This window comes from Ipomoea triloba, chromosome 9 (genome assembly GCF_003576645.1).
Source record: "Ipomoea triloba cultivar NCNSP0323 chromosome 9, ASM357664v1".
NCBI classification, from domain to species: domain Eukaryota; kingdom Viridiplantae; phylum Streptophyta; class Magnoliopsida; order Solanales; family Convolvulaceae; genus Ipomoea; species Ipomoea triloba.
In genome coordinates this window covers 5,638,905-5,656,483 of record NC_044924.1, presented here as the reverse complement: position 1 = coordinate 5,656,483, position 17,579 = coordinate 5,638,905, and the positions used below count along the sequence as shown (strand labels likewise).

Below are 17,579 nucleotides of genomic sequence, written 5' to 3'. Positions count from 1 at the left end.
CGCATAAGCATTCACCGCCTCTCTTTCAACTAAACTAGTAGCCTCTCCCACCACCACAAAAAGTACAAACTTATAAAAAAATTGTATATTTAATTTCTTGATTTTTATTATTATATTCTTGGGCCACATTTTTATCACAACTACCTCATGAACTTGCAATAGATCATTGCCTAGTAGCAAGGCCCATCTCAAAAGATATTATTTTCATATTCTTTTGTCATTAAAGTTACACAATTCTTTATGTTGGTGCTAGCTAGGGGAATTACAATCGACCTCCAGTAACTCAACAAGTGACCTAGAGAGCAACAAAGCCAATTCTATATAAGCACAAGTCATTAAAGGCAGCCAATCAAGGTGGAAGCTAGCTCAACTAGGCCAACCTAGTTAACGTCTTTAACGGTCATAATGATGTCACATGTAGTTATATTCAACGAATTTTACTTTGTAACAACTTCAAGGTTGCACGTGCAGTGTTTTCTTATTACTTGTAACCATTTGAATATTCTAGAGCTAACATAGTAATTATAAAATCTAATTTTGCCCCGGCCCAACAGAACATTTGGGAGGATGTAAATCACTGTGACTTAATGACTCAACAGACATGGCCAAATGCCGGTGCGCACAAGGAATCTGTCCACTTTAAGCATAATTCTCACACTGCCATTACCGAGGTTCAGACATTATATTGATCTCTTCTCCCAAATACTGCATACTGAACCAGTGAGTTAATCCAGTGCAAGCAATTCAAACATATTTTCATTATTAGTTTTGGATGTCCCTTGGCATCACAAAGCTTCAAACCAGTTTGCATTTGACCTATAGCTTGATGTTAGAGCTATATCGTTTAGATTAATACTGACAGTTAGATACATAGAATTTTACCATTTAGTTGAAAATTAATAGCAATACAATTTGACAATCGAACAAATAAATAAATATATCAGTTAATTAATGTTAAGAGCATAATCTTTTAGCTAATGTTATAGCCCACAAAACATACTAACCCAACTTCAAATCACAGTCTTAGCTTGTATATCACTTCTTTTGCAGCTTGCAATGTCTTCTCCCATTCCAATCTGTATTTACAATAACAGTGAAAATTTAACGCAATAATTTAAAGTGATCGTTGATTAATCATTAAAAAGTACTGCCCGTAGTTAATTAAGATAAATGAGGAGAAAACCAAACCTTAATGAATGTAATGGCAACAGAGATATCACCAGAGTATGTCTTGTCTACCTCCACCACTCTGTATTTCTGATGTCTTACTTCGTACCTTCCTTTCTCCATACCCAGTGATAGGATGTCCTTCACATGAATCCTGCATTTGCATTATAGTTAATTTGGTCTGAAACATTTTTTATAAACAACTGTTACACAATTAACCAAACCAAGGTTTTTTTTTTTTTTTGGAGTGATGAGAGAAACCCACCGTTACTATTCGAGTATGCCCATTGAGTAAACCCTACCTGACAAATTAAAAAACTACAATAAGCTAAACCAACTTAGTGTCACACACTCTTTGCGTGACCGTGTTAGACCCAATAAATGAACGGGCCAACTGGCTAGCTTGCCATAAATGGGTAGGGGCTGAGTGATAATAGCGTCAAGGGTTGTTCTGTCTTAGATACTAAGGTATGTCTGAGTCAAGCAAGTCGACCCAATTAAGTTTAGGGAGCTTGTCGTTAGTCTTAGACTTACTATGAAGGGATCGGGGCGATTCGAAGGGCACAATTTGTCGAAAATTATTGTCGTTTCCTTAATGAAGCTATGGCAGGACGAAACCAGTTTGACATGTATGAGCCATGAGGGGTAAGGTTGGTCCGTGGGCTAGGTAAGAAGTCCCTAGGACGTCGCAGGGGCGCTGTGCCAGACTTTACGCCCATGACAATAGTATCGGAGCGGGACATACTTATATTACTGTGCACAATAGTGGGTCCTTACGGGAGGACTATTTGGACATGGGTGGCGCATAAAGGGTGCAAGTGTCGATGATGACTCCATCCCAGTAGTATGTAGGGGCGGATAGGTCCAACAGAGTGAAGGGACTCGTTGGCCACCAGCTTCACCTGACTACTTTGCGAGAGCAATCAGGGATGTGACATGTAGGTAGTATAACACGAGGGTGTGCTAGATTTTGGGTGATGGGAGAATGTCACGATCAGTGAGTGACCGTTTTAGACCCAATGAATGAACAAGCCAACTGGCTAGCTAGCTTGCCATAAAATAGGTAGGGGCGACAATAACATAAAGGTTGTTATGCCTTAGACGCTAAGATCTAGCCGAGTCAAGCATATTAATCTGATTAAGTTTGGGAAGCTTGTTACTAATCTTGACTATGAAGGGGACTGAGGCGATTTAAAGGACATAACTGATCGGGAACTATTATCATTCTCTAGATAAACCCATGGCAAGGCGAAATTGGCATATATAAGGGATATGACTGATCCTCAGCGAGTAAAAGGGGACTCAAAACGCCGTACAGGCGTGGGCGCTGCACCGGGCTTAGGCCCATGACAAGCTTGCTCCATAGCTACATATTTCTACTTTTGATGATACAACATCATATATGATTCATATCCTAGTATATATTAATATGTGTATATATGTATTTATTCCCTAACCTTGCTTCTCCAAGAAATTCATCTTTGGAGAACTTATGCTTGTTCATGACACGGAAAATGAGTTTATATTGGGGTTGTTCTTCATCTCCCAGCTGGCCCAGGGCTGGATACTCCACCTCAAATGTGAATTTCTCATTCCATATTCTTTTCCTGTCTAATCCTGCATTATATTATATTATATTGCATGCATTAATATTTTAATTCCCAAATAAAGCATACATATATTACACTAATTACCAATACTTACAGTAAAATGTTTGGTTGTTACTCGAATAAGGGAAGAACACTACTGACCTCTCTTAGCCACGCAGCTTAAGCGTTGTTGATTCCCGTATTGAACACAAACATATGGCTTTCTTGCATTCTTACAAGGATTCAACCAGTTTAAACAACCTAAGATCACACCACCTTAATATGTTACAACTTGCCGGCCTGAGATTTAATTTAAAGAAGATAAAACGAACATTCATTGAACACATACCAAGAGTACATTCGTGGTCGTCTTTAATGCCTTCTTCATCCACTAGCAGTACCTCTAGTATTCCTCTTCCCATGCCGCCTCTGTGTGAAAGAGATGACCCAAAATGTCAAAATTTAAAGGAAAAACATACAGGCTAAGGTAATTACCTAACCTGCAGGGAACATACGAGGAAGCTGGTAATCTACGTTAAGGATTAATATTACAAGTTTCTTCATTGACCAATTAGCTGTTTAATTCCGTATCTTAAGTAAACGGAACTAATTAATGTATATTTAATTTGCAGGGAGTAATATGCGTGATTTTCGTGTACTACCAGGTTTACGTTAGTTTATGATGTTTCTATTCATTAATCTAATTAATATGATGGAAAATGCTATTTAAAAGTCAGCTTTGTCTTTCTGCAAGAGTGCGATGTCACAAATACCTTATTACGGACTCCAGCCATCAATTTTCTTAGCCACTAATTGTTGGATTTGACATTTTACCGACCTCCGCCCAACAACCACATAGCCACCAATTGCTGGACTTGTTCTTTATTGACCTCAACCCAACAATCCTCCTAGCCATTACTAGCCTCTGGCCCTTTGTCACCAATTGCTAGATTTGGCCTTTCACCGTCCTTCACTCGACACTTACAAATACATTATTATTATTATTATTATTATTATTATTATTATTATTATTAAAATGAAATGGTTACATGTGAACAATGTAAACATTAACTATTTTAATGCATGTTTTTGCATTAAAGAACAACGTATAGCTTTTAATAAGGGCAATAAGCACATTGTTAAGTGCAATATGGTGCAAAGTGGTTGTGTTGTTGAAAGATAATTATCCCAAAACTCCAAAAGTCAAAGCCATACCTCAATCACAGCTAATTTTGCATTTAACCCAATATTATAGTGGATCATGATTCACATTATAAGTTGTACTAGACTACTAGTAACATATATGTTCTCACCAAAAAAAAAAAAAGAACATACATGTTCATCATTAGTATAATTTATATTATTTTTTACTATAATATATATTTATTTTTAGTAAATTTATTATATATTCAATATATGTTCATATTTTTAGCGTAGTAAAACTTGTAATACACTAAAATTAAATTTGTAATATACTACGTATTAAAAATGAGTGGTCAATCCTGGTTATCCTGCTACATATAGCCCTGTCCAAGCAACTTCACCATGCGATTTCGTTACACTCGCTCCACGTAAAAACGGATACATTTAGCCCTTTAAAGTTTAAAGGCCCATATCCATTCCCAAGCCCAATCCACTGACCCAAAGAACCCAGTTTCATCACAATCCATTCATACCCTGTTTGATTGAGTATATACATAAACACAAATAACGTACTGCACTAGTGTGTGTATATATCTCGTGTAAAGAAATAAGGAAAATCCTTAAATAGTAACTACGTGTTTTCCTCGTCACTTAAAAGAAACAATAATAATGAAAACCCTTTCCAAGGAATTGTTATTATTATTGTTACTTACACAAGTTAGAACTAGTGATTTTATTTTATTTTATTTTGATTTGAACCAATACCTTTTTATATCATATGCATGTTAAATACGGAGTATATAAAAGTCTGGGCACTGAAGGTTTAAATTCTGAAAATGTACACAATAATTTCTCCATGATAAATGAGTTGTAGATAGGTGTACAAATAATTTCTGATACATTTACAATTCAGAGATGCTTGCTGATCTTGTGGACCATACCATTTGCGAGGTACGATGTTTATTGTCATAATTTTGGTTTGCCATAATTTAAGACTGTAATTTGTAATTATGAGAAATTGTTTACGTACAAATCTTATAATTTGTTTTCGGAGTATATTACACATTAATATTACTCCTTCCTTATGTCATATAATTTTAATCAATTTAACTATACACTTTATCATATCATATTCATTATTAAGTGTCAATTCACACGTTTCATATATCTATGATAGAATTTGAGCTTCCATCTTCCATTAGAACAAAATAAATGTGTTAATGTCCTCACTAATTTGGGCCGAATAGGTGGCTAGGTGGGTTTTTATCAAATTAACTAATTAAATTTAGTCAATTATATATGTTTATATCTATTTTTTTAATTTACTGAAGCGCAAAAGAATTGTCCAAAATTTAAACCCATGATTTTTAATTTAAAAAGTCCTTTTTTTTTTTTTTTCGCTATGTCAATATGTCATTGACTTGAAATTAATTATGAATTTGTAACCAAAAACCTAAAAATTCATAAAAATGTAGGGATTACCAAATCGCATCCCAATCAGCTGCTAAGGTATGTGGGGTGGATAGAAGGGGGAGGGAGCAGATCTTTTCATTCATTCAATCACTCACAGATCCCTATAACATATTTGCAGGCTTTAGCTTTTCCTTCCTTGTATTGTATTTTCAACAATAATCATTCTGACTCTTCTTTATTTTTTTTCTCCCTTCCCATGCCTATCACTGTACTATACTTAAATATACATTATTTCCATTTTGCATTTTCTATTATTTTTTAAAAATTACTTATACTCTTATGCTCCATAATATTTAACATCAGAATAGTGTGTCTGTGTTGGTGTACAGAATGCAGTGCAGATGCAGGCGTTACTGTGTTCTTCAACCTCTTTATCATCATCCACCGCAGTTGAAAGGCGAACTTGATTTACCACCACAGATTTAAAAAAAAAAAAAAAAAAGAAATTGAAAAATGAAAATAGAAAATGGATCGCCCCAATCTGCAGAGGGCTTTTCCTTTATTCAGAGGATTGTGGGCTCAGACTCGGAGCAAAGAGATTAGGGAGGATCTCCCTCAATTTTACAATACGTTTGACAAGTCCTTTTCATTCTTTTTCTTTTCCCATTTTACCCCTCTCCCTTTTTCTTTTTCTTTTTTTTAGCTGAAATAATGTGGATTGTGGAATGCAGTGAATAGTTTAGAAGATGGAGGGTAAAAAATGGAAGATGGGAACTAATGGTCTGTAAAAGGTGGTATTGTGGTACTGGGAACCCCGACAGCAGTGATGTAGAGAGAGAAAGGGAGAGGGGGGTTGGGGGGGGGGGGGGAAACGGACGTAACGTATCACTGACAAAGAAACAGAAGAGAGAGAAGGTAGCAGTAAGGTAGAGTCGCCATCAACGTCGTCTGGTTGTGCCGTGAATCCCGGACTACAGTCCCCCTTTTACCCACACCCCCCACCCCCACCAACCCCTCCCCTACCTAACTGTACCCCTTTCCTCTTTCACAGTTTCACATTTCATCCCACTATTTTTTTTAATCATGTTCCAAAATTTTCACCCCACCATATAAACCTACAATTGATGTTGTTATTATTACTTTTATAATACTTTTTTTTTTTTTTAAGATGTGAAAGTGAGCCTGACAAACATCCAGGGACAAATTCTACAATTACTTTATAATTTAGGGATAAAAATTATAATTTTTTTTAAAAATTAAAATTAATTGTTAGTTGATTATTTTTAATGCATTCAGTGAGCATGTATACTACTTAATATATCCACCTAATTAAAATAATTAATGCGTACAACATATACCAATGCTTCTTCATGAACTGAGAAAAATAATAAAGTTACTATAACATTAAAATTTGATTCTTTTTTTTCTCTCATTTAATCTCTTTTACATCACCTTATTTGACTAAAAAAAATTATGAATAAACTCCAAAAATTACTCTTACTTGATGTCCTCGTCTAGCCATACCCGTTTGATTGGGCCAATTGCCACGTGGCAGACGATGCATTGGGAATCCCCCAGCTAATCATGACCAGAGGGAGATAATACAAAGATCCCGTTGTCCCATTTCCCACTGCTCTCCCTGGCCCCATCTATCTTTCAACCAAATTCAATTCAAACTCCTTTCCCCTCCCATTCCATACATCCAAGATATACATAGTACATTTCGCAAAAAAAAAAAAAAAAAAAAAAAGAAGATATACATAGTACATACATGATACATACATTCACTATTCCTATATAAATGAACCCAATCTTCCTACAAAGTAAAACACTTCTCAAATTTTACTCTTTCTCATAAATCTTAAATCTATATAATTTTTATTTGGATTTAGGCTATCCCCATTTGTGGGTTTTGTTGAGTTTTTAGAATAATAAAAACTTGGAGGTGAGTTTTTAACAAATGTGAAGATGATATTTTAGGGGTGTTTTTCTCCTGCAAGAGAGTAAATTTTGTCAGCCCCAGTGAGGCCCATTGGATGGCAGAACAATTGCACCTCACGAACACGCTCGCGAGGCACAGATTAGTGCCCAGGCAGGCGCGTAAATATTTTTTTTCCCTTCTATTTTTTTAACTTGTTTTATTTTTTCCTTCTCTTTTTTTTTTCCTTCACTCATATTTTCTCTTTCCTAATCACATTTACAAAATACCAATTATTGAGGAATGCTTTACAAGATGAAAATATCATACCCATGCTTGTCACATCAGAATGTATAATTGATATAATAGAATTTGAGATTCCCAATAGTAGAATTTTTATACAAATTATTGGCAAAACATAAATTTTTTTTGGGTCCTAAAAGGAACAAGCAACTTAACGGAACATTAATATCGTATTTAAAGATCACAAATTTCATATTTATTTATATCTTCTTAATTGAGCTTATCGCACATAATCGAAATTTATTAGGTGAACACCATTAGATGGTGACCTTGGATATCATATTAGCAAATGGTGAAAAATAAAGTGAAAAGATGAATGAGTAAATGGTGACATAAATAGTTGTAGAAGTTAATGTAATGTTCTTTGTGAGGGTTGATACTCAAGAAGTCAAACTAGCTAATTCCTCTTTACATAAAAATTCTGAGTCTTTTTAAAGTTCAATTCCATCCAAAGCTCACAACTTTATGAAAATAATAGAGGAAAGATGTGCCATAATTTAACTAAAAAACATCATACCCAAAGTTTCCAAAAGGGTAAAAGTAAAATTTTCCCCTAATCTCCAAATTTTGGGGTGGGAAAAAATGCTACAACTGAGATCTATACCCTCTTCCCCTCTAGTGGCAGTACCATAGTAGTAGTGGTGGCAGCAGTATAGTCACGTCTAGTGGTTGCAGTTTTTTGCAGAAAAAAATGGTTAAAAACAGCAGAGAGGGACATAAAATTAAAAAAAGAATCAAAGGGGGTGAGAAAAAGCAGTGAAACATCAAACTTCAAGAACCCATTCTTCTAATTAAGAGGCTTTGAAGAAGATAGTTTACAAAGATCAAGGCAGATGCTTTTCCCCTTATTGCCTTTTTCTCTTGTTTCTTTCCTTCTCCTTCCTCGTTTGCTCTGCTTTGACCTACTTCCACTATTTAAATTCTTCTTCTTTTGCTCTTCTCTTTCACAATTCACTTGCCTTTGTGGGTGGACAAGTATTAATTGCATTCCATATTTTATTCATGCATTTTTCATTTTCTCATCTCATTTTCATTATAACAACTCATCCATTCCACTAAATTATGAATTGTTATGCCAAAAATTGTAATGTGATACTTAAATTTTTGTATTCATATAGTCCTTTTCGAAATACAGGACAAGATTATAATACAACGAATACTTATATTTGAGGAATTCTTTTTTCGTGTTAAAATGAATATTTACATCACTTAAGTTGTCATTCCATGATAAAGAAATAATTTTGTAAAGTGTGAAATGAATACTAACGGTATTGTGGGAGTTCAAATCCTATTAAAAATCTGGGGGTCATTAGAAAATCTTGACTGATAAGAGAATATAAAGACTCATTGTACACTGAGTGTACGTACGAATGGTAAAAATTTGGAGATTAACGGGGCTCCTCCTACGACTTTAGGCACTTAAAATTAGTCTAATGTGTAAATAAAAAAATAAATACTTTTTTAAGTACTCTGTTACAATACAGTATCTGTTTATAACTACTTTTTCAACTTACTGAAATATTACTTCCATTGACCCTTAAACCAATAACCACTCATATGGAGTGTAACTTGGTGGTATCATACCAGGTTTTGGCAAAGAAAATGAATACTTAATTTAGTTTTGTACTATCATAGTTTTACTAGTAGGCTATAACAGTAAAAACAGGTTGGCCCTTTTCTTGTTTTCACCTCAAAGTAAACATATGGTGTGTGTACACATTATAACCTTTCTGGAGTAGAGACACCAATCTGGGTCTGCGTCATCACATTCCCTTACACGTCAGCCTCCAACAAGAAAGAGAGAAAATATAGAAGAAAGCCCCATTCCCCCCCTTGAGCCTCATTTCATTTTCACTCCACCATTCGCGTGCTCTCTCTCCCTTTCTCTCTCTCTCTACAATACTTATTGCTCTAGCTGTAATACACTTCCCTGCTACAAAGAAACAAGAAATGGATTGTGGCGAAAATGGCATTTTCTGAACTTCTATAAGAAAAGCTTATATATTTCTCTTGCTACACATCTCTCCCTCTCTCTCTCTCTCTCTCTCGCTACAGTTGTTCTAGCTGTAAAACACCTCCCTGCAACAGAGTAACAAGAGATGGGGTGCCGCAGAAACTGCAGTTTTTGAGGTTCTTTGAAATCTGCTTGTATTTTTCTTGCTTCAAAATTACATACCCATGTTTGTAAGCAATACTTGCTAGATTTTGTCTTGTAATGTATCAGTTGTTAAATGCATGTTTTGGTACTTAAGTATGGATTTATGTATGCATTGACAATTACATGACTGCATATACAAAGATTGGTCTGTCAAGAATTGAGTTTAAGCCATTTACAGGGTATGGTTGTGAGAAATCTTGTTCTTCCTGGCTTGGGATTTTCCAAAAACTTCTCATATTGTATGTATGCCTCTAGAATGGGGCATAAAGAACCAATTTTTGGGTTCTACCTTTTGTGCTTTAGTACTGGGCTTGCTTGTTGCTTTATGGTTTGAAAATGCAGGTCATATAGGCATGAAGAAAAGATAAAACTTTATAAAAAGATAAAAACTTTCTAAAGTCTGCTTTTAACTTAGGGCTTTTTAATAATTTCAGATATTTTTTTTGTTGATTATTTTGGTTCTCCTATTGAGATTATCTTCTCTAGGGTAGTTGTCTATTTGCATTTGCATAGGGCTGTTGTGTTTCCTGGTATGGAGTCTTAGCATACTATCTCTTGCAAACCAAGATCTGCTGAAAGAATAATCTTTGGTTCAGGGTTGCCAAAGTTGATATGTTGAATGTAATTTCAGGTTTGCTACTTGTCCAATCAATTGAATCCGGTGAATTTAAAATCTTAGATGTTACATTATTTGAGCTGAAATTCATCAAATTAAATGTTGAACCATTTAAATACTGCCCTCCATGCATAATTTGCTTTAGAGATGTTGTGCTGGAGGAATCCTTGCAGCCCTGCAATGTCCTCTCCTTGCCTGTAGCCACCCTCTCAATTGTGTCTAAATGATCAATTATAGGAGGTTGAGTTCTAATTTAGTAACAATCCAACCTTTATTATGATCCCTTTCTGCTTAGTAAAGTGTGAACTTCTTGTGTATAGTAAATACTTGCATAATGCAGTATGCGCATGATACAGCTTATTTTAGTTACTTGTTACCCCCAACCAGCCATTTATCTGCTGTGTGGAAGAATCTTCCATTTATCTTTTGTTTATAAGGATTTGATAGTTCATGATCTGATATCATTTTCTTCTGTGTCTCTGGTAAACACTGATTTGGAATTGCGGTTTGTTTCCTTTATTAGTAAAATTTTAGAAATTCAGTTCCTATTTCATTTCTGTTTAACCCTATCCCTAATCTCAGATATCAACCAAGATACCGTATTAGTCCTTTTAGGCACTATGATTTACACCATCATAATGTAATCATTGGTATATGTAAAGTGTACCTAGTGGTTTAGATTCTCTTTTTAATTGTACATACTGTACTTGCCACTTAAATATCATGAACTTGCATGCTTATTACCTCTCTGCTGTTTGTGGAAAATTATTTATTGTATTGCTGATGTATGGGATTCATAAGGCTTTTGTTGTGAACTAAATGTAGGTCTCATTTTGCCTTACAGAGCATAGGCCAATAGTTATCTTATCTAGATCAGTGTAAGTTTGATGAAAACCATTTATCTATGAAGTAGAGTTTCAGGTTTTGGATTTATTAACAGAGTAGTAAAAGGTAAAACTGCACAAGGAATTAAGTGTTTCGTTGCATTTGGATGAATCAATTGTTTGGTGCTGATGCTGGATGGTTGTTAATTATTACTTTTGTGTGTGCAATAGGTACATTATGAAGATTGGGGGACGATGGGCAGTGATGTTTGCACCTGGAAATGAAGGAGAGGCAACGGTGGCGAGCTGAAGAGGATGCTTTATTGCGTGCATATGTGAAACAGTATGGGCCGAAAGAATGGCACCTTGTGTCACAGCGCATGAACACACCCCTCAACCGAGATGCTAAGTCCTGCTTGGAAAGGTGGAAGAACTACCTAAAACCGGGAATTAAAAAGGGATCCCTTACTGAAGAGGAGCAGCGCCTTGTTATCCATCTTCAGGCCAAACACGGCAACAAATGGAAAAAAATTGCAGCTGAAGTTCCGGGTAGAACTGCGAAAAGATTGGGGAAGTGGTGGGAAGTGTTCAAAGAGAAACAGCAAAGGGAACAGAAAGAGAACAATAAGATAGTAGAGCCAGTAGAGGAGGGAAAATACGACCACATTTTAGAGACCTTTGCTGAAAAGATAGTGAAAGAGCGGAGTGTCCCCGGGTTGCTTATGGCTAGTTCGAAAGGAGGTTTTCTCCACGCTGATCCCCCCGCTCCAACACCGTCAAATCTTCTTCCCCCATGGCTGTCTAATACCACCACCACATCTGCTGTTAGACCTCCATCGCCATCCGTTACCTTAAGTCTTTCCCCATCTACAGTCCCACCCTCACCCGTAATTCCATGGCTACAGTCTGATAGAGGGCCCGATAAAACTCCCCTTACCTTGAGTGGCTTTCCACCCCATCACGGGATTAGCCCTCCCTGTGGAGAGAACCCCATGGTTACTGAACTCGTGGAATGCTGTAAAGACTTGGAAGAAGGGCACCGCGCTTGGGCAGCCCATAAAAAAGAAGCAACTTGGAGATTGAGGCGGGTGGAGTTGCAACTTGAATCAGAGAAGTCATGCAAAATCAGAGAGAAAAGGGAGGAATTCGACTCAAAGATGAAAGCTTTAATGGAAGAACAAAAATCTAGCCTGGACAGAATTGAATCAGATTACAAAGAACAGTTAGCGGGGTTGAGGAGGGACGCAGAAGCTAAGGAGCAAAAACTTGCAGAACAGTGGGCATCAAAGCACTTGCGCCTCACCAAGTTTCTCGAGCAGATGGGATGCCCACCACGCCTTGCAGAACCCAACGGCCAGTAACTCCATTGCAGTGATTCTGCACCGCCGCCAGTATATCACAGTAAAATTCTTATCTTGGCTTTTGGTTAAATGATGTTTCCAGTTATGGTGATGTTCCTGTAACAGGAATCTACTTGAACTTGAATTTATAGCTTTTCCAAGGATTGTTTTACCACTTTTTTCCCCTGCTTATCCAACCAAAAAGTTGCAATGCTATTTAAAATAATTGGAGAATGAACTGTGCTGCTCATCCTGTATCATCTTTATAATATATATATCCTTGTACTTCTTTTGCTATAATTTCAAGATTGTGGTTCCTAGTTCAGAAATACATATGACAGCATTAACTATCCCCAAGTTCATTCAAAATATATAAATAAAACTGATCTCAAAGAATTGTGTTAAACTCATGGCAACAAAAACATGGGTGTCCAAGACTTGAGTCAAAGACAAATCTTTGATGTTAACAAAGCCAAAACAATTCAATCATTCAAAAGATGTCTTTTGTGTTACATGACAAATTATTTGTTTTTCTTCTACTAGACATGACAAATTATTTGTTATATCTTGATGTCCACCGACCTTATTGAGTTGATTAGCCTGACTATCATTCTTGTCAAATTGTGCATATATTTCTTCTAGATAAAGCTGGTTCTTTCTCTAAGGCAGTTAATCCCTCCAACTCTAAGGCAGTTAATCCCTCTAATATTTTTCATAAAAGGAATCTACAATGGGGCCATCATCCATAATGTCACCGAAGATTTCAGCTAAATCAGTTTCATCCCTTTGCACCGCATCAACCTCTTTTTCTTTTTCTTTTTCAATTTCTTCCATAATATCACCGAAGATTTCAGCAAAATCGGTCTCATCCCCTTGCACCGCATCAACCTCTTTTTCTTTTTCTTTTTCAACCTCTTCCATAATGTCACCGAAGATTTCAGCTAAATCGGTTCCATTCCCTTGCACCGCATCAACCACTTTTTCTTTTTCTTTTTCAATCTCTTCCATAATGTCACCGAAGATTTCAGCAAAATCGGTCTCATCCCCTTGCACCGCATCAACCTCTTTTTCTTTTTCTTTTTCAATCTCTTCCATAATGTCACCGAAGATTTCAGCAAAATTGGTCTCATTCCCTTGCACCGCATCAACCTCTTTTTCTTTTTCATTTTCAACCTCTTGTTTTTCCTCTGCGAGTTAACATTTAAAGTCAAATTTAAAGTAGAATATATTTTAACTGCTAAAATAAATAAAAAAAGACTAAAAATTGACCTTCTAAATCACTATAAATGAAGTCCATTAGCTCCTTCATTTCAGCCTCACTAGGCATGACATCGTCAAACAATGACCCTGCCATGCACAAGAAAAATTGATATTAAAAAAACATTAAAGGATAAAATATATGAAAAAAAAAAGATAATGAACTAAGATACCATTGTCCATGTCCATGTTGACTGGTTTCTCAAATGTGTTTGGACTTAAATGTTGCCCATTAGTTTCAAAACTTTTCATAGCATAAGTTTTGCAAGGATGATGATTATCAGGGTTTGAACTTCCAAAACTTGTTCCATTCATGCCAACCATGGACCAACCTGCACCTTGCATTATAGTAGGGTTCTGGAAATTAGCACAAATATAGGGCTTTGAACTAAACTTTCCACTATGAACATTCTCTTCTATGAGAATCCCCTTTCCTTTGCCCTCCACGCTCAAGTTTCCAGATGAAACCTTATTTCTTTGCAAACCAGCTGGCTCTTCATGAATAACAATCCCCTTCCCTTTATTTCCGCCCAGGCTCGTTATCAACCCGGCCCGTTCATTCTCCAATGCTTCATTAAGCTGTGCACAAAACCTTCTTATGTCCAGTTGCGGCTGGAGAAGTCCTCTTGGGCTCGGGCTCGGGCTCAGGATCGGGTTCCCCCCAGATTCCTGCAAATCAGGTCAACACCATCATATCATGTTTAATTTTCCTTAGCTTTAATTTGTAGTAAACGAGTCGAGTTCAAGAATTGCTTAACCACCATTAGGCTTGTGCTCAAATGGCATATATATAGTAGCTCTCCCATACAAGAGTTCATGAGATTCTTTGTGTTTGAACAGATATTACAATCTAATAGAGTTAGTTGCATTCAAAAAAAAATAAAAATTGCTTAACCATTTCATTTTCGGCGGGATGGGAATCGGTAGTGTTGGATTCATCTTCTTCACTTCTATTCTTCTTGGGCGCTCTTCTAGGCTTCTTGGCATTCTAAAACACGTTAAAATTAGTAATTATGATTAAATACATTGACCCATCTTATTTGCAAATTAAACTAATCAATCAATTATTAAAGAATAATGTACCTCATCCCTCGGTTTCCCGTGCAATATGTAATGTGTAACTTCCGGTGCTGATCTACATCTTATGCCATTTTGTATGTGGGTATAGAACTGCATCACACAAATTATGACATTAACTTCCATTAAACATTTCAATATATATAATGTACAATTATTTGCAAAGAGATAATATCACTTTTGATTTTTGGACTAAAACTAGTATTACCACTCCCAATTCTCAACTATCATTGTGCCTTATTTTGTTCCTACTAGCTTGACTTTTGGAAATTGATTAAATTCGGTCTAAAATGTTTAAAACACCTTTGCTTTTACCACACTTCACCCTTTTCATATGAGGGCAGACATTTCAAACATTTCATATTGAATTTAGTTTATTTGAATCTTTTTAAAAAAAATTAATAGTGATCAAATTGACAATCAAGAATCAAAATACAAATGTTAATATAATGCAATGATAAAAAAAAAAGTAATTAGAAGAATATATATATATATAAACAATTACAATATAATATATTTAATATTATATTAAAAAATCTAATTAGAATTAAAGAAGAAGAAAGATTCCTTAGTTTATGTGTAATGTAGCATAGGAATTATCAAGTTGAATTTGGAGAGATGGCTGAGTGGACTAAAGCGGCGGATTGCTAATCCGTTGTACGGGTTATTCGTACCGAGGGTTCGAATCCCTCTCTTTCCATTTTCGCGGATGATTTTATTTATTTTTTTTTTCAATTTTCGCAATCCCTTGGTTCTTATTCTTAGTTTCGTAGTTAAATGTGTGTACTAGATAAAATCACAAGAAAGTTGAAAAATAAAAACTCTTTTTAGTTTAGTCTTATTCTNCTTCTAAATCACTATAAATGAAGTCCATTAGCTCCTTCATTTCAGCCTCACTAGGCATGACATCGTCAAACAATGACCCTGCCATGCACAAGAAAAATTGATATTAAAAAAACATTAAAGGATAAAATATATGAAAAAAAAAAGATAATGAACTAAGATACCATTGTCCATGTCCATGTTGACTGGTTTCTCAAATGTGTTTGGACTTAAATGTTGCCCATTAGTTTCAAAACTTTTCATAGCATAAGTTTTGCAAGGATGATGATTATCAGGGTTTGAACTTCCAAAACTTGTTCCATTCATGCCAACCATGGACCAACCTGCACCTTGCATTATAGTAGGGTTCTGGAAATTAGCACAAATATAGGGCTTTGAACTAAACTTTCCACTATGAACATTCTCTTCTATGAGAATCCCCTTTCCTTTGCCCTCCACGCTCAAGTTTCCAGATGAAACCTTATTTCTTTGCAAACCAGCTGGCTCTTCATGAATAACAATCCCCTTCCCTTTATTTCCGCCCAGGCTCGTTATCAACCCGGCCCGTTCATTCTCCAATGCTTCATTAAGCTGTGCACAAAACCTTCTTATGTCCAGTTGCGGCTGGAGAAGTCCTCTTGGGCTCGGGCTCGGGCTCAGGATCGGGTTCCCCCCAGATTCCTGCAAATCAGGTCAACACCATCATATCATGTTTAATTTTCCTTAGCTTTAATTTGTAGTAAACGAGTCGAGTTCAAGAATTGCTTAACCACCATTAGGCTTGTGCTCAAATGGCATATATATAGTAGCTCTCCCATACAAGAGTTCATGAGATTCTTTGTGTTTGAACAGATATTACAATCTAATAGAGTTAGTTGCATTCAAAAAAAAATAAAAATTGCTTAACCATTTCATTTTCGGCGGGATGGGAATCGGTAGTGTTGGATTCATCTTCTTCACTTCTATTCTTCTTGGGCGCTCTTCTAGGCTTCTTGGCATTCTAAAACACGTTAAAATTAGTAATTATGATTAAATACATTGACCCATCTTATTTGCAAATTAAACTAATCAATCAATTATTAAAGAATAATGTACCTCATCCCTCGGTTTCCCGTGCAATATGTAATGTGTAACTTCCGGTGCTGATCTACATCTTATGCCATTTTGTATGTGGGTATAGAACTGCATCACACAAATTATGACATTAACTTCCATTAAACATTTCAATATATATAATGTACAATTATTTGCAAAGAGATAATATCACTTTTGATTTTTGGACTAAAACTAGTATTACCACTCCCAATTCTCAACTATCATTGTGCCTTATTTTGTTCCTACTAGCTTGACTTTTGGAAATTGATTAAATTCGGTCTAAAATGTTTAAAACACCTTTGCTTTTACCACACTTCACCCTTTTCATATGAGGGCAGACATTTCAAACATTTCATATTGAATTTAGTTTATTTGAATCTTTTTAAAAAAAATTAATAGTGATCAAATTGACAATCAAGAATCAAAATACAAATGTTAATATAATGCAATGATAAAAAAAAAAGTAATTAGAAGAATATATATATATATAAACAATTACAATATAATATATTTAATATTATATTAAAAAATCTAATTAGAATTAAAGAAGAAGAAAGATTCCTTAGTTTATGTGTAATGTAGCATAGGAATTATCAAGTTGAATTTGGAGAGATGGCTGAGTGGACTAAAGCGGCGGATTGCTAATCCGTTGTACGGGTTATTCGTACCGAGGGTTCGAATCCCTCTCTTTCCATTTTCGCGGATGATTTTATTTATTTTTATAAGGAAGAGCCTGAAAGAACCAAAATAGAAAAAAGAAAGAAGGCTAAAGAGGTCCTCTTTTCTTTGCGTTGGTTTTGTTCGAAAGGCTCTTCTTATTCTCATGGCCTGGTCAGTACTCAGCCGGGCCTTTTTTG

At 35.6% G+C, this 17,579-nt stretch overlaps 2 protein-coding genes and 2 non-coding genes across 6 annotated transcripts; 3 read left to right on the top strand and 1 right to left on the bottom strand.

Annotated features, from left to right (window-relative positions):
• Positions 1 to 810: 810 nt before the first annotated feature.
• Positions 811 to 3,189, bottom strand: LOC116028290 (elicitor-responsive protein 1-like). The gene is made up of 5 exons (XM_031269946.1): positions 3,106 to 3,189; positions 2,919 to 3,017; positions 2,625 to 2,784; positions 1,189 to 1,321; positions 811 to 1,076 (listed from the first exon to the last, which is right to left on the bottom strand). Exons 1-5 carry the CDS (start codon positions 3,176 to 3,178, stop codon positions 1,011 to 1,013), a joined length of 531 nt encoding a protein of 176 aa, XP_031125806.1. The 5' UTR covers positions 3,179 to 3,189; the 3' UTR covers positions 811 to 1,010.
• Positions 3,190 to 9,377: 6,188 nt separating this feature from the next.
• On the top strand, positions 9,378 to 12,771 carry LOC116030763 (transcription factor AS1). 3 transcript variants are annotated; one of them, XM_031273091.1, is made up of 2 exons: positions 9,378 to 9,663; positions 11,363 to 12,771. In XM_031273091.1, exon 2 carries the CDS (start codon positions 11,413 to 11,415, stop codon positions 12,490 to 12,492), a length of 1,080 nt encoding a protein of 359 aa, XP_031128951.1. In that variant the 5' UTR covers positions 9,378 to 9,663; positions 11,363 to 11,412; the 3' UTR covers positions 12,493 to 12,771. The 3 variants fall into 3 exon arrangements, with proteins under 3 accessions (XP_031128951.1, XP_031128952.1, XP_031128953.1); XM_031273092.1 differs by lacking the exon at positions 9,378 to 9,663 and adding an exon at positions 9,888 to 10,322; XM_031273093.1 differs by lacking the exon at positions 9,378 to 9,663 and adding an exon at positions 11,153 to 11,185.
• A 2,646-nt stretch (positions 12,772 to 15,417) lies between these two features.
• On the top strand, positions 15,418 to 15,505 carry TRNAS-GCU. The gene has a single exon. It is a non-coding gene; the product is annotated as a tRNA-Ser (tRNA).
• Positions 15,506 to 17,328: 1,823 nt separating this feature from the next.
• TRNAS-GCU lies at positions 17,329 to 17,416 on the top strand. The gene has a single exon. It is a non-coding gene; the product is annotated as a tRNA-Ser (tRNA).
• The last annotated feature ends 163 nt before the right edge of the window (positions 17,417 to 17,579 follow it).